General features: G+C 38.7%; 1 protein-coding gene across 3 annotated transcripts in view; it reads right to left on the bottom strand.

The window, feature by feature from the left end:
• Nucleotides 1-15,565, bottom strand: part of MYOF (myoferlin) — a 109,118-nt gene that overhangs the window by 85,366 nt on the left and 8,187 nt on the right. For all 3 annotated transcript variants that reach the window (XM_073353867.2, XM_073353870.1, XM_073353871.1), the window contains exons 2-3: nucleotides 7,786-7,841; nucleotides 6,796-6,887 (exon numbers count right to left, since the gene is read on the bottom strand). In XM_073353867.2, the coding sequence (XP_073209968.1) occupies nucleotides 6,796-6,887; nucleotides 7,786-7,841 (148 nt within the window). The remainder of the gene's footprint in view (nucleotides 1-6,795; nucleotides 6,888-7,785; nucleotides 7,842-15,565) is intronic.

Raw genomic sequence — 15,565 nt, 5'->3', positions numbered from 1 at the left:
GTTACATGGTAAAGTCCATCCAAGACCTTCAGTCCCAATCTTCTAATACATACTGTTGCAGCTAAATATATTTGCCTAAAGAGAAATAGTACTATTTTAATCTTCCTTGATTATTTGATACTGCTTTTTACAGGTGCATAGATCTGAAAAGAAAAATGTCATGCACATCATCATCTACAAAGGTGAAACCTTCAGGAGAAACCAGAAGAAACTTTAATATGTAAGGCTCCCAACCTGCATTCAGATCTATGAAGGCAGACTCCTACACGCATGCCGCCTATTGTCAGGCACAGAGGTCTACCCACACGGATCCAATTGCAAGAGGATGGTCTAAATATTTTCGGTGGTAGGATAAGAAATTGATTGAACAGTTATAATTACAAATCTAACGTGTCTCAACAGTGAGCTGTTGTTAACCTTCCCTGCTGTAGATTTGGGACTACATTCTTCACCAAACAGAAGGGTGTGCCTAGCCTATTTTCCTCTGTGTTGCCAGGTTACTAATTACTCAGTCTGGAAAAATGTGTACTTGCTCTCCTACACATGGAATAAAATCACTTCACTTAAATCAGACCACAATGTAACTTCCTGTACAGATTGTGGTATTTATAACTTGGTAATCTACCCGTTGTACTTCAGTTACTGACAAAGATCCTAAATGTTACGTTTTCCTTACACGGTGTAGATTCATTTTCCTAGTGGAATGAGAGATTTTAAACGTTGACTAGACTAACAACATAATGGAAAACAGATGTGTTCTTTTCTCAGACATTTTTATATGGGGAAGGCCAGCTCTGGACTTTGTCACGTGAAAGCTCTCTTTGTCTATCCCTGGAGTGATCTATGTGAACATTATATCAGTGTGATTTGGGCTTTTTTCATGTAACTACTTTTCCAGTGGGTCAGGCTTTGGGTCATGATGAATGTTGATGCAATATTAGTCTGCTCTTACAGTAAAATTTCTGCAGGTAGCAGTAAATTCTGGTTCCAGGAGAAACAGAAAAATATGCATGATGTTCACATTAGCCTAATTGCAGAAACATACCACAGCAATGAGTAGTGTTTTGGCAGAGAGTAAAAGCAAGGGAACTTCTACTAGACTGATTCTCCTGCACTGTGTAATACTGGCCTAAGTGCATTACTGTATAAGTTTTTAGGAGACGGTGCCCTTGTTCTATAGCATCTGCCCAGATCTTTGCTCCAGGAATGGAGGAGCAGAGTTAGGGCTATGTGCCTGATACATTCCCTGTGAGTGACCGGGCAGGGAAGGATGGCAAGGCAGGATAGGTGAGACCTATGGTTCCACTTCTACCTTGTGTGCCAGTCAGCAGAGCTGGCTGAATGACAGATAGGGAGTAAGCTGTACCCTGAAACAGGTGATATAAATTATTGCCCCTACCTCACTCCAGCACAAGATAAATGAGGCCTGTCGGCGGAAACTCCCCCATACTCAAAGTTAAGCCTAAAAACTGCCCCTCAGACAGCAAAATAAAAAGTGAATAACACTGTGAGTCCTTAGGCTTGGGGGAATATTGGCACAGGGACAAATCCTGTTTGCCTTACTCATTTGGACTAGTCACATTTATTTCAAAGTCCTCCTGAGGCTAATGTGAACAGGATATGGCCCACAGTGGGTATGTGCAATAGGCTTTCACCTCTGGAGGCTTGAATCCAAATCATGACAAGCTTCACGAGTCAAAGTGAATGTGATGGTCTCCTGTTCTCCATTGTGATTGTTATTTGTTTGTATTACAGTAGGGCCCAGAGGCAAGTGGTAGGCACTGTACTGTGGTTGCACATATCCCAAAACTGCCATGTGTGCTAGCCTAAAGCAGCCTGTTCCACAGTCTCCTCCCTCTTTTGGGAATTGTGCAATGTTGCAGTTCAGGACTGAGGTCCATTGGAAGAAACATGCAAGGAGGATGTTGTGCATTATTTTGGCTACTCACCTTAAGGAGAAACAAAATCATTCACAAATAAAAAAAAAATTGGGTTGATTCACAAAGAGATTTTAAAAAGAAATAGGAATTAGGGTGGAATGAACAGAATTGTGTAATTTGCCAAGAGTTCATTCAGCACTGCCGCAACCCCTTTGAGAATTTGTAAATAGTTCCCTGGTTATTTATGCATATAGGGTCAATTCTGCATTCCACTGATGTCAATGGGACTTTTTGGGCGGTGCGGGGGAAGGTGGGGGGAGAGGAAGACTCCATCGTGATTTTAGTAATATACCACTAACACCATACCAAAGAAAAAACCTACACCTCAGCTGTTCCTTACTGTGAGTTAGCATGAATAACTGCCTGCAAAAGGCAGGTCTAGTTATATAGTAGTGGAGAGTTTCAAGGAAAAAAACCCTGCATTTCACTACTCCTATTCTGTTGCTGCTGAATGTGAGGCACTGGATTTCTTTAGAACACTGAAGAACTACACATATGTAACTATGTTTTGAAAGACCTCTTAACTGTGCTCTTCTTTATATTATAGAGCCAGCTTACCTATCAGAGAGCGAACTCTGTTATCTACTTATTAACTCTTTGGGGCAGGACCATCTTTTTGTTCTGTTTGTATAGCACCTACCACAATGGGGTCCTGGTCCATGAATGGGGCTCTGAGGTGCGTAATACAAGTAAATAATAATATTATTATGTTTCACACATCAACAGAATGCTTTATGTTCTGCAGATTTTTTACCTCAAGCTGTCCACTTTAACTACACCTGTAATACATGTCAGTTAAGTCAATAATGCATGAGACAGAAAGAAAACAGTGTGGCTTTCAGACTCTAGCTTGAGCTTGCAGGCCTGGCAATTTAAAAAAACCTCATTATTTGTAAATTGAATGGATTTCCTCTGGAATCATTGAGAGACAATAAACATGAAAGCCCACAATGCAATCTATAGCAACAGTTAGAATAATTGGAATGAATTTGTTCCATATTATTGATTGTGTGTGAACATATTTACAAAGAGGTATACTTACTTACATAAAATATTGAAAATTTAATCTGAAGGGGTGCTAAAAGAATACAAGCTGTGAAAGACTAGAATGACTATCGTGTGAAACCCAAGTGACTCTTCTTCTAAATCCTACTGTTTTATGCTTTTTTTTTTCCTTTGGAAATGATGGTGGCTATTTTTAAGTTAATGGGAAACATTATGTGCACACATCAAATGAGCATTAGCTCATGACCCTTAAACAGTTAGTGACTGTGAAATAGTTATTTCACCATCCTCCTATTTACTTTGCATGAATATGCTTTTCGTAGCTCCATATATAGTACGTCACTTTCCAGGGGGTTGTCTTTGTTCAGTTTTTATGTGTACATAGAATACATAAGTGTGAGCCAACTCCTATCCATAAATAAAAATATCAATATTTGTAATGATCAGCCCTTGATCATTCTTTGAGAAATACAAACGGACATGGCTGATGTTTGTAAATATGATTTTGGATTAAGGATAGATTATCTAGTTTGGAAAAAATAAGAATCAACTGGAATCTTAGCCCAGATATTGAGCTGACCCTATTCAAAGGTTCAGATAAGAATTCTCCCATCTTTTGGTGATGTCATGCAAAATCCATCTCAAAAACTCAGAAGGGCTGGCAGACTTTGCTGTGTCAATTTCTTTCTTCAGATATCATGATTTCTGGAGCTTCCTTGAGATCAGAGTCATGCAGTGCATTCTGGGCCCCTTTCACCCTGGTGAACCTCTAGAAGATATGAGATTTGATTACAACAAATGTCCTACCAGCGACTCAATGATGGGATTTATGGAGTATCACCAAAGGCAGGAGAGTCACTTGGCTATCAGAGGAGGAAAAAGAAGCAAACAAAGGTTCATTGCGAAAATGGAACTACTACTGTACCAATAAATGCAGAATTTATACATTTTTCAGTATCATAAGAGCTCAATACTTGAACTGAAAATAACAAGATAAAAATGGATCTGTCATCATAGACATCTTTTGATAGCATCACTCGGCACTGCTATTAAAAAAGGGGAAGATGTGTGCTACATACATGTGATACCACTGCTGGGCATTCGCACTATGGGGATGTTTCATACATGTTCACTCTTTGCCTCCTCCCACAGAATACCAGCAATCAATAGAGCTATGACACAGCTTGTTACAGCTTCATGTCAGCCATGCTGGAGAGGAAATAGCAACAACAGTGGCATGGATCTTAGTTAACATTCGATCACTTTATAGAAAGAGGTGGGGAGATGGCAAGTTGTTCTGGTGTTTTTTGTTGTCGGATTATTTTTTTTTTAGCTTTTGAAGGATGTTAGGGTTTTCAGTAGGTTGATTAGAAGTAAACTTGGCCCCGTTTTTCCCTTTGACATTTCACTCAAATTCACAGTTCACATTTAGAGACAAATCCTTTGGCCCAAGTCGTAGCCAGCAGAAGGTCCTGAACACTATGGGAATTGAGTGGTTCTACTGTGCAGTGCAGATGTGAAGGCACTGGACAGCTTGCACAGGTGGTACAATTATGCTCTGCAGGGATGCCATCTGCCCTGGCATAGGGAGCATTGGGTGGCTCAGGAAGAGTGCAGAGACGTGGTCAGTAGATCTGTGCTATATGGATCCACTGGTTAAACCTGTTATGTAACACAGAGATGCAGCAGCTGGATAGTCATCTGCAGCCCTGAAGCTGCAGCAGGGGCTATGAAGCAAACATTTGGGGGAAGGTTTTGGATTCTCCACTTCCTCCCATACACAGAACACCTCTGCACAAAGCCCATTTATTTAGAGTTTGTGCAAGGGATAGGATTTACCTCAGAGGCTCAGAAAACGTGTTAAGATGCTTCAAATAAAAACATATACAATATATTTTCTTACCCTAATAAATCTATAGTGTGTGCAGTATTTGGCATATTAGAGATGAGAAATATATGAGTAGAGTATTGGTGAATGCAGAGGACTAGAAATATCACATTGTTATGAATATTCCTCTTTTTATGATTATACAGGGTGAAACGCTGGCCCCAGTGAAGTCAATGGAAGTTTTACCACTGAGTTTAGTGGGAGCAGGATTGCACAGAAAATGCATGTGATTCCTTACTCTATACATAAAACAAGAAAAAATATATGCACGAATAATAATATAATAATAAAATCTTTCCCATTCATTCCCCAAAGAATCTTTTCTTCTTATTAGTACACTCTGAGAGGTTACTAAACGGTCATTAATACTTTCACAGTCTGTAAGTTAAACATCATCCTCTTATGGGGTGTGTCTATACACACTGTTTTCAGGTATCCTGCACACCTTCAGTTCTGATATTAAGGACAAATTAAAGCTTTAATCATACAAAAACAACACATCTGTATTTTGCCTCTAGCATTGTTTGTACTAATTGCCCAATCATGCCATTCAGAACCATGAAAAACACGTTGGAGCACATGTTCTGTGTTTGTACAGTGCCTAGCACAATGGGGTCCACAACTAGAGCTCATAGGCACTATGGCAATACAAATAATAATTATGACAAAATACTGAATATCTATACTGCAATGTTATCTACATACTGTACATAAGTAGGCCATGATTTAATTGCAGTGAAACCTTTCCATGCATAATGTATAGTTTTATGCAAAATGCATTTTGCAACATAGCAAATCTTTCTAACATATATAGGAAACTGCTTATAAGCATATATCCCAAACATGAAAGTTTTGTATTCCAGGAACTTTTTTCCCCTGGAAAAAAATGATTCTCTGGATTTTTTAGTAAGGGTTCTATGCAGTAGCATTTTACTTGTTTTAGTTATACTGACCAGCTTAATTTACAGGACTTTATATATTCTATTTAATTTTAGCTTTCAAACATTTATTTATTAAAATACATAGTTTGCCTTTTTAAACAATTCAGGGAACTAAATACTTCTGATGAGTTTATGCTTGATAGTTATTCTATTAGTTGTTTGCAGTGTTGTCTCTCTCATTCTATTAATTAACATTTTATAAAAATGTAAGGATAAAAAATAAAAACTCTTGGATACAAAACTTCCAGCACTAAAAACAAAGAACATTGCATTACCCCCTGAACTTTTAGTTATGTCTTTTCCCTTTCATGTAAAAATAGCTTCCTTTATACAACATGACTATTTCTTCAATAGCATTAACGGTAAGAAAAAAACAGACACACTTCTTCTGACAGATCTTCCACTGAGGAAGAGACCAGATATACTTTCTATAAGACCATCTTTCAATAGCCTATAATTTTTGGTTTAGTGTCAATCTATCAATGCTTCCTGCAATATTCATCCAGACAAGAATGGGTTTAACTATCTGTCATTTTTTTTCTAATTCTGTAAAATTACCAATGAACACTGACTTTGCTGAAACTAACTAGAACTGGTTCTCTGACTGCTATCTGGAAGAGCTTTTGTCTGATCCATTTGATCAAAAACCCATTAATATCAATTGTATGGATGAAGTTCAATCTCTGGCCTCTCAAGGGGGGCAGAAAACAGAGGAAATAACTTTGTGCACAAGGTCAAGTGCACAGAGAAGGCTGAAGTCTCCCTCCAGAGCAACAGTACAGAAACACTGGTGAGGGAGAAGACTACAGTGAGCAAAGAGAAGACCACAGGCCTAAAATGTATAGAGAATCATTAGAGTACAGTACAATAAAACAACAAAATATCAGCCAATTCAATCAACCAACCAATCTAATAGCAGCAATTATTTGTTTGTAGTGAAATATCAGATTCATAGTTTTTGTTTGGCCTTTTGAGTTACATTGAAAATGAGATTAATTAAACAATGAAAAAAAGTACATACTTGTTTTGTCCAATTGTTTCAAAATCTTTCACAATAATGGTCAGGGATGATGAAATATCGAGTGCTATCCCTTTCAAATCAAATTCAAGAATCTGTACAAAGAGAATTAGAGCAAAAACAATTGATCAATACAGCTAAAATATAAAGTACCTTAACACTATGAAGGCAAACAATAAAACTTTTCATGAATGAACATTACATTTAGTAACACAGTTAAACCGACTGATCTTACATCTGCATGTCTGAAAAATGAAGTGAAAAACTTCAGAACATGTCCGTAGTACATTTTGACTTGTTACTGACACATTGCAATTAAAAAGGAGAGTTTCTTAATAGTGCCCCATTACAGTTTCTAGTTCTCCTCCCTTGTATTAATATGAATAAATTATTTTCCATCATAAGACCTGGGCCTATTCCCATTTCAGTCATGGGGGGAAGTGGGTTGCCAGTGATTTCAGGCCTTTGTGTTTCTACACCCTTCTCTCATTTGTAGATATGATGACCCATGATTTTCATGAGTATGCACTTTAACCTCTCTTCTAGCTCATTAAAGAGAATGCTAAATATAGCTAAAACTAACACTGACCTTTGTGGCACCCCTCTAGACACCTAGCCCTAACTTGCATTACCATTTTTCATTACACTTGGTGTACAGTTAATTATCAAAGTGGCAGTGCTCATATCAGGGACCCAGTCATGACGCTATTAATATCAATGCCATGACTCCTTACTTTGCTTACAAGCCTTTGGTAAGGGACCTTGTTAAAAGCTTTCTGAAAGTCCAAGTACACTATATCCACTGGATCACCCATCCCACATTGTGTTTGCTTACTCAGCTGCAAAACACATTTACTGTCACCTTATAGGAAAGTATTTTACTTTAACTCCTATCTGTATCTCAGATTCATAACTGCAGTGACTAATATACTAATTTTGTAGCCATAACGCACTGTACCGTATACTAAAACAAAAATTTTATGAGAATGTCACCTCGTTCCAAACAGGGTTGAGTTCACTATCAATTTTCTTCGTTTTCTTTTTTTCATCTGCAAATAAAAATAAAATGTGATTGTTTGCTTCTATTAAAGGCTTAGAATATTAAGTCAAATAATAATAGAATCTTTCCATTTTCTTTCATAAAAGACTTTTTTAAAGCTTAATGTGATCAAACTATTTTGGCCCATCCAGGATCTGTAGTTTTTGTTGCTGAAAATTCCTTTGGATAGATTTTAGTTGGTTTACTTGCACAGTAATTTGTTTGCATTTATTTAGTTTACACATAACGAATGTTTCATGCAGACTAGACCAGCTTCTTTCCCCTAAAAACCTTTATGTGTCTTAGTCCTTTTTCTTTTGATGTGAGTTTAGTGTTGATGAAAGGGGCCAGACTAACAGCCTTGGACAGTGGCCCCAGTGTGACTGATCTTGTTCATAAGAACATATCTCTCATTTTGTTTAATCCCTTGTTTGTGTTCTTGGATTCTTGTTGTTAATATTTTTAAGCTTCCTGTAAAATGGCAGCAATTTAAACAAAAAAAAGTCTAGGCAGAGGAATGTAGAGTTAAAATTTAAAAAGTTCTCTGCTTCATATGCACAGATATTGATACTAATGAGAATTACACATGCGTATAAGGGGAAATTCACTCCTTTGAGTAAATAGGCTCTGTGCAGAGGTTTATAGGGGGATTAGTTGGATGGAATTCTCACCTCCAACTTGCAATGCATCAATGCACTGACTGCCATTTCAGCATATAAATTGCAATAGCTGCATCCCCTAAGTGGAGGCTCCCAGACACTGGCTCTACTTCAATGTAAACCAGTCTGTGTCCCCTGGGGTAAGCCATGGTGCACAACCAGGGTAGATTATGTCTGGCATGGCCATTCTACCCAAGCTCCTCCCCTTCAGAGGCACAATGGGAACTAAGTGGTGCGGAGGCTCTTACAAAACCCTTCAGACCTGTGTGAATTTCACCCATAGAAAGGAGAACAGAATCCAAGAGGATTCCCCCATTATAACAAATCTACATCAGCTAACATTTTGATCCTAGGTGTCTTGAGTTTTTCTTTAATATAGAAAATAAAATAAAATAAAATAAAAATATGTATGGAGGAAGGAAAACATTGTCTCTTGCTTGACACTTGGCAGCATAAAATACAGTACATTCACTGAACACATACAAATTTTTAAGGGGAAGTGTGTGCCACACAGGAATAACTAATATATTAGCTGTACTCATTATCAAGGCCATTCTAAGTGAACTAATCGTTGAGTTATTGAATACAGAGATATCACTAGAAAGATTGACATTTACAGATTTTTTACTTGCTCTCTTTCTTACCTTCACTCCTTTAGTGAAGCAATATTACAAGCTCACATTGTCATTTGCAAGTTTCAACTATACATTGTCAGTAAAACTTTGAGAAGGTCAGTGAGGCAATATTAAGTCAGTTTCCACATTACTCAGGTGGTGGGATTGGATGGCTCTTTCTATTGGATGAAAGTGGAAGGCACTGAAAAATTAGCCCATACTATACATTGCAAGGAAGTGACACACACTTCTGTAACAGGAATTGGCCACAAATTATGCAGGATACTGACTCACATCATACCACAAAGGAAAAGCATTTTTAATCTATCGTGCTGTAAACTCACATCTTGCGGAACAAAGAACTAATTCTCATAATATCAACCTGAGTTCCACGCATAGTTAGAGCTAGTCAAAAAAGAAAACCAAAGACACATGTTCTGAAATTAATCAAGATTAAATATTTCTGAAATTAAATATTTTGATTTTTTAATTTAAAATGACTTTTTAGAATTTCCTTAATTTTAAATATTAAAAAGCTCAAAATAAAGATAAAACTTTTCATTCAATATTAAATGTTTTTTTTCAATTCTCTAAAAATTTTGAAATATTTGTTTCATTTTGACCCAAAACAAATTTCATTTTTTTTATTTCATTTTATTTTATTTTTTGATTTTTCAGAAAGGCCAGCAAACTGAAAAATCAATTATTCCCACAGCTATATTCACAATCCTATGTACTGAGGTCACCTAATCAATAATGCTGCACTGTTGAGCACGGCTACCTGAAAAATCTGGGGTTCAGAACAGATCTTGAGATTCCCAGTCTTTTGGTCAACAGAAGGTGGGATTGTCCTACTGGCAGTTCCATGTAATGGGGAAATTGTACCATAGAGACAGCCCTGATTGAACTGATGGATACAAGCACTACAATCCTGACTCAAGCCAGCTAACACCTCAGTCACAATCCTGTAGAGTAATGTGAGGATCCGTGTAGTGTAAACTCTGGCCAGGATCCCTCTTGACAAGGGGGAGAGCTCATTCTTGACTACCTAGTACTAATTACTAAAAAATAATAGTAAAATAAAAATAAGGTTCATGATTTCATTTATACTATACATACTATGGTGTATGCTGAGAAAAAAATGTTATGTCATATATTTGAAAGTAATGAGAAGGATTTTGGGTTAAATTAGCAGGATTTTGTTAAAAAAACATACATAAGTTGAGTCAGTCCATATGTGGAGTTAACACATTTGAGGTTGATTTTTAGTGTTTATTCCCTTCATTTTATGTTGCCTCTTCGTATTTGTCTATTTTACCATTCTTTTAATGCCACTTATTTTACTTTATGTTTTTGTACCTGCAGCATAAAACTTTTCCCTTCCTATTTAAGATACTATAGCAACATTTTTTGGCCAAGAGGATTCCCTTTGGGGCCCTTCAGCATCACCCATTCTTCAGCAAATGGGGTCGCTTTGATATCAGGTACTCCCCCACTGGCTGTGAACCCAGCCATGAAAAGCAAGACTCAAAATCATATCATTTGATGAGAATCAAATCTGGGTAAATTTGCACAGTAGGGCAGTGGGCCATCTATTGTTTTTCTTTTGGCCTCACCCTGAGGTAAGGAATATAGGATATTTTTATATTACTTTCTTTGTTAACAAAGCACACTTAACTTACAGAGACCAGAAATAAAGGCAGGTTATATCTCCCCTGCTTCATCTTTGTCATTTTAAGTTTACAAATAGATTTATTGTACTACTGTGACGCTGGCAGGCCAGATGGCAGCTTTTGCCAAGACTGCAGGCATTAGCTAAGAACTGACAAACTCATAGCTGGAGACCAGACCAGTTCATGTATGTGTTAATGTGGCTCAAAATAGGTATTAGTTTCATAAAAATGTATTTAGTGTTTAGACTCGATAGAATGTCTGCAAGTTGCTGCATGCATTAATCTTATTTGTAATCTTATTAATCTTATTTATAATGTCTGAATTCCATGCTATAAGGAAATATGTAAGTTTTGCTTTATAACTTAGAAAATGTTTGCTCTGAACTTGTGAACTCAGATGGGGAGAGAGTTCCCCCCATCTGTCCAGAAGAACTATCAAAATCAGATGGGCCATCAAGGAACATTGCAATACAAAGGATTGGTGAATGGCTGTATCACACCTTGGAAATGCTACATGTAAGGAAGCTTGTCCGATGGACTTGAAGGCTGAAGAAGGAAATAAAACAAAGACATGGGAAAATTTTCTATCGCTTCACTGTTTGAACCTCAAAGGCTCAGAGATCCCAAACTGAAGCCAGAGATCACCAGGGGTTACCACTGGTGCCGCCCTGAAAGACATTTTGAATTAACAAATCCCTACAATTCTGTCACTCTTAGGATTTAGATTGCCACTCATTTGTGTATATGTTTAGTTATTAGACTTTTAAGTTAGTTTATTACAGAATTGGCTACAGGCATTGTGTTTGGTGTGTGATCTAAGATACAAATGGATCTGGGGTAAGTGACTAGTCTCTTGGGACTGGAAGCAACCTGAATATTTCATTATTTTTGGTGTAAGTGATTATTTATCACTAAGTCCAGCTCACCTGGGTGGCAAGATAGACTGGAGAGTTTAGAGGGACTGTGTATGTCTCCATGGTGAGACTGTTATAGTGGTCCAGGAGTTCACATTTGTTACTGGCTTGATGAAATCTAATTATAGAACAAGCCACCAGTTTGGGGTATCTGCCCTGTTTTTGACAGTCTGCTCTGAGGTAGGCACTCACGGTCGTGATTCACTCCAGATAGTGTGACAATTGGTGTAGTCTTGGCAGGATTCTCATGCCACTGGTCAGTTGGGTTAATAGATCATAACCCCAATCATGTTAAAAGTTTACATTTGATATCAAGTTTTTAAGTATTAAAGAGTAGTCACAATGAGTGAATTGCAGTCATATGAGGGTCTTGACACAAAGAACCTTGAAAAATATGTAAGAATAGGGGATTATCCCATAAAAAGCCTCTGATCAGAAACTGAGAGCTTTGCTCATAGACTTTGAGCAAGGAGCAGGGTCTGAGCACCCCACTGCCCCAGATGCCATAGAAACTGCTGCAGCAAAACTGGTTCGAGAACAATGGTTGTGGACAGTAACTGATGAGGTAAAAGCTGCCATTTGTGATAAAAAACCTTCCACAGTTTTGGAGGCAGCAGAAATTGCAGATAAATATATTGAGTCAAGGGCTCGTGCGGGGCACAAACCACAGTGGAAGGGAAACGCTCCTGTTTCCCAGGTTAAGAGAGAGGAGGGGGTCTAGGAATAAACCTACCCCCAACTTTGTTAAAAAATGTCAAAGGAGCCCAGATTTTAAAACCTCTTACCCTAAGAGAAAGCAGGTAGTCTGCCATCACTGTGGGACTCCTGGCCATATAAAACCAAATTGCCTCAAACTTAAGGTCACCCCACAATCTGCGCCCAGAACCCCCACAGGGAGTGCCAGTGCTACCACCATGAGTGCTAATGCTAACACCATGATCCCAGAGGAAACAGTATAGGAGCAGGTGGCTTCATAAAGTACAGTAGGACTGAGTCTTGGTAAGGTAGGAAAGAATTCATTAAAACTGCAGGAGTGAATGGCATTGACTGTACAGGCTGAAGGGACATGGCATCCCAGGTCACTTTGATTAAGGAAAGCTTGGTAAGGGAAGAAGACAGACTTCCTGGCAAAAGTCTAAATATTTCAGTTTGGGCTCAATTTTCTGTGATTGTGCCCCTGACTAAAGTTCACCTTACGTGGGAGGATTTTAAGGGTGAAATTTCATAGAATCATAGAACTGGAAGGGACCTTGAGAGGTCATCTAATCCAGTCCGCTGCATTGAAGGCAGGACTAAGTATTATCTAGACCATACCTGACAGGTGTTTGTCCAACCTGCTTTTAAAAATCCCCAGTGATGGAGATTCCACAACCTCCCCAGGCAATTTATTCCCGCGCTTAACCACTCTGACAGTTAGGAAGTTTTTCCTAACGTCCAATCTAAACCGCCCTTGCTGCAATTTAAGCCCATTGACTCTTATCCTATCCTCAGAGGTTAAGAAGAACAATTTTTCTCCCTCCTCCTTGTAACAACCTTTTATGTCCTTGAAAACTGTTACCATGTCCCCTCTCAGTCTTCTCTTCTCCAGACTAAACAAACCCAATTTTTTCAATCTTCCCTCATAGGTCATGTTTTCTAGACCTTTAATAATTTTTGTTGCTCTTCTCTGGACTTTCTCCAATTTGTCCACATCTTTCCTGAAATGTGGCACCCAGAACTGGACACAATACTCCAGTTGAGGCCTAATCAGCATGGAGTAGAGCAGAAGAATGACTTCTCGTGTCTTGCTTACAATACTCCTGCTAATACATCCCAGAATGATGTTTGCTTTTTTTGCAACAGCGTTACACTGTTGACTCATATTTAGCTTGTGATTCACTATGATCCTTAGATCCCTTTCCACAGTACTCCTTCCTAGGCAGTCATTTCTCATTTTGTATGTGTGCAACTGATTGTTCCTTCCTAAGTGGAGTACTTTGCATTTGTCCTTATTGAATTTCATCCTATTTACTTCAGATCATTTCTCCAGTTTGTCCAGATCATTTTGAATTTTAATCCTATCCTCCAAAGCACTTGCAACCCCTCCCAGCTTGGTATCATCTGCAAACTTTATAAATTCTTGTTTCCCTCTATCATTTTAGCCACATCTAAGCAGGTTCATGTTATAACATGCAGCCAGAGAGAGTATGGCCCTGACTCACCTGCTGTCTGTAGACAGCAGGCAAAGTTGTGGGGGTGGGGAGGAATGCCCTCGGTCCTTTGTCTATTGAGAGTAGTAGCTTCTGAGAAGCAATTTGAGGATTCTTCTGCTGTGCTGGAGTCTGCTCTAAACTTAGGTGAGACTCAGAAGGAGTTTGTGAAAGCTTAACAAGATGACCCTTCTCTGGACAAGGAGAGGGGTTGCAGCTCAGAATATAATACCCCAGCTGGGAAAGGAAATGGTAGATTTTTTGTATAAGGAGACTTGTTATATAGGGAGGTTTCCATAGGGAAAAAGTGTTGTCCTGGTGAGGTTTGCAAGCAGGTAGTTGCGTCTGAGAAATACAGAGAGAATTGCTCCAATTAGCTTATGATTGCCCATTCATAGGACATTTAGGAGCGGAGAGAACCTGTGACAGGCTTAAATGGAATTTCTATTGGTCTCACATGTTTGAAACAGTAAAGATGCAAGGGACTGCATGGTCACCTGTGCTGATGAGCTCGCCTGGCCAAACAAGAAATGAGATTCAAATGAGATTCAAAAGTTCCCAGGGCTTTTCCTGTACACCTGGCCCGTGCATCCGAGTTCAGAGTGCTGTCCAGAGCGGTCACAATGGTACACTGTGGGATAGCTCCCGGAGGCCAATACCTTCAAATTGCATCCAAACTAACCCTAATTTGAAACAGTGATGTCGATTTCAGCACTAATCCCCTCGTTGGGGAGGAGTACAGAATTCGGTTTTAAGAGCCCTTTATGTCGAAAAAATGGCTTCGTTGTGTGGACGGGTGCAGGGGTAATTCGGATTTAATGCTGCTAAATCCGACATAAACTCGTAGTGTAGACCAGGCCTAAGAGACTGAAGGAACCCTGCAAAGCATCATGGCAACTTTTGGCCATTATTAAAGAGGTGTTTGCCAGACTGTCTGTGGATATTGTGGGGCCCCCTCACTGAACCTTCCAGGAATGGAAAGAGATATATACTTGTGGTGCATTCTGCCACCATGTACCTTGAAGCCACAACACTATCTAATGTTAAAGCTCAGATTGTAGCTACAGCTTTATTCACCATTTTTAGCAGACTAGATTTTCCCAGAGAAATCTTGACTGATTGTGGGGCAAACTTGATGTCTTTAGTTTTAAAAAGTTACAGAGAGTTATAATGTGGAGTGAGGCATCTAACAACTGCCCTCTACCATCCAGAAACTAATGGTTTCTAAGATATAATGGGACTTTGAAAGCTATGCTGAAAACGTATGTCACCAAGTGTGAGGATGACTGGGCCATGTTGCTTCCTTATCTGTTATATGTGTACAGATATTTCCCCTAAGAATCTACTGCCTTTGCCCCCTTTGATCTCCTGCGTGGGAGGCAAGTTGAGGGGAGGCAGATTTGAGGTTCTTGGGAGGGCAGTACTGAGGGGACAGGAAAGCCTGTAGGGGAGTATGTCACTCATTTTAAGAATTTACAGGCTATGATTAAATTAATGCAGCAGAACCTTGATAGAAGTCAGGAATCGCAAAAGCTTGGTATAACAGGAATACTGAAAAAAGATAATTTGATATTGGTTATTTAGTATTAATGCTAATTTCAGAGAGGACAAACAAAATGTAGGATTGTTGGGAAGGACCTTATAAGGTGATAGAAAGAGTGAATGAGGTCACTTATGATGTAAGG

This window comes from Lepidochelys kempii, chromosome 7 (genome assembly GCF_965140285.1).
Source record: "Lepidochelys kempii isolate rLepKem1 chromosome 7, rLepKem1.hap1, whole genome shotgun sequence".
NCBI lineage: Eukaryota > Metazoa > Chordata > Testudines > Cheloniidae > Lepidochelys > Lepidochelys kempii.
The sequence above is the reverse complement of the archived record's forward strand: the minus strand, read 5'-3'. Positions and strand labels throughout refer to the sequence as shown.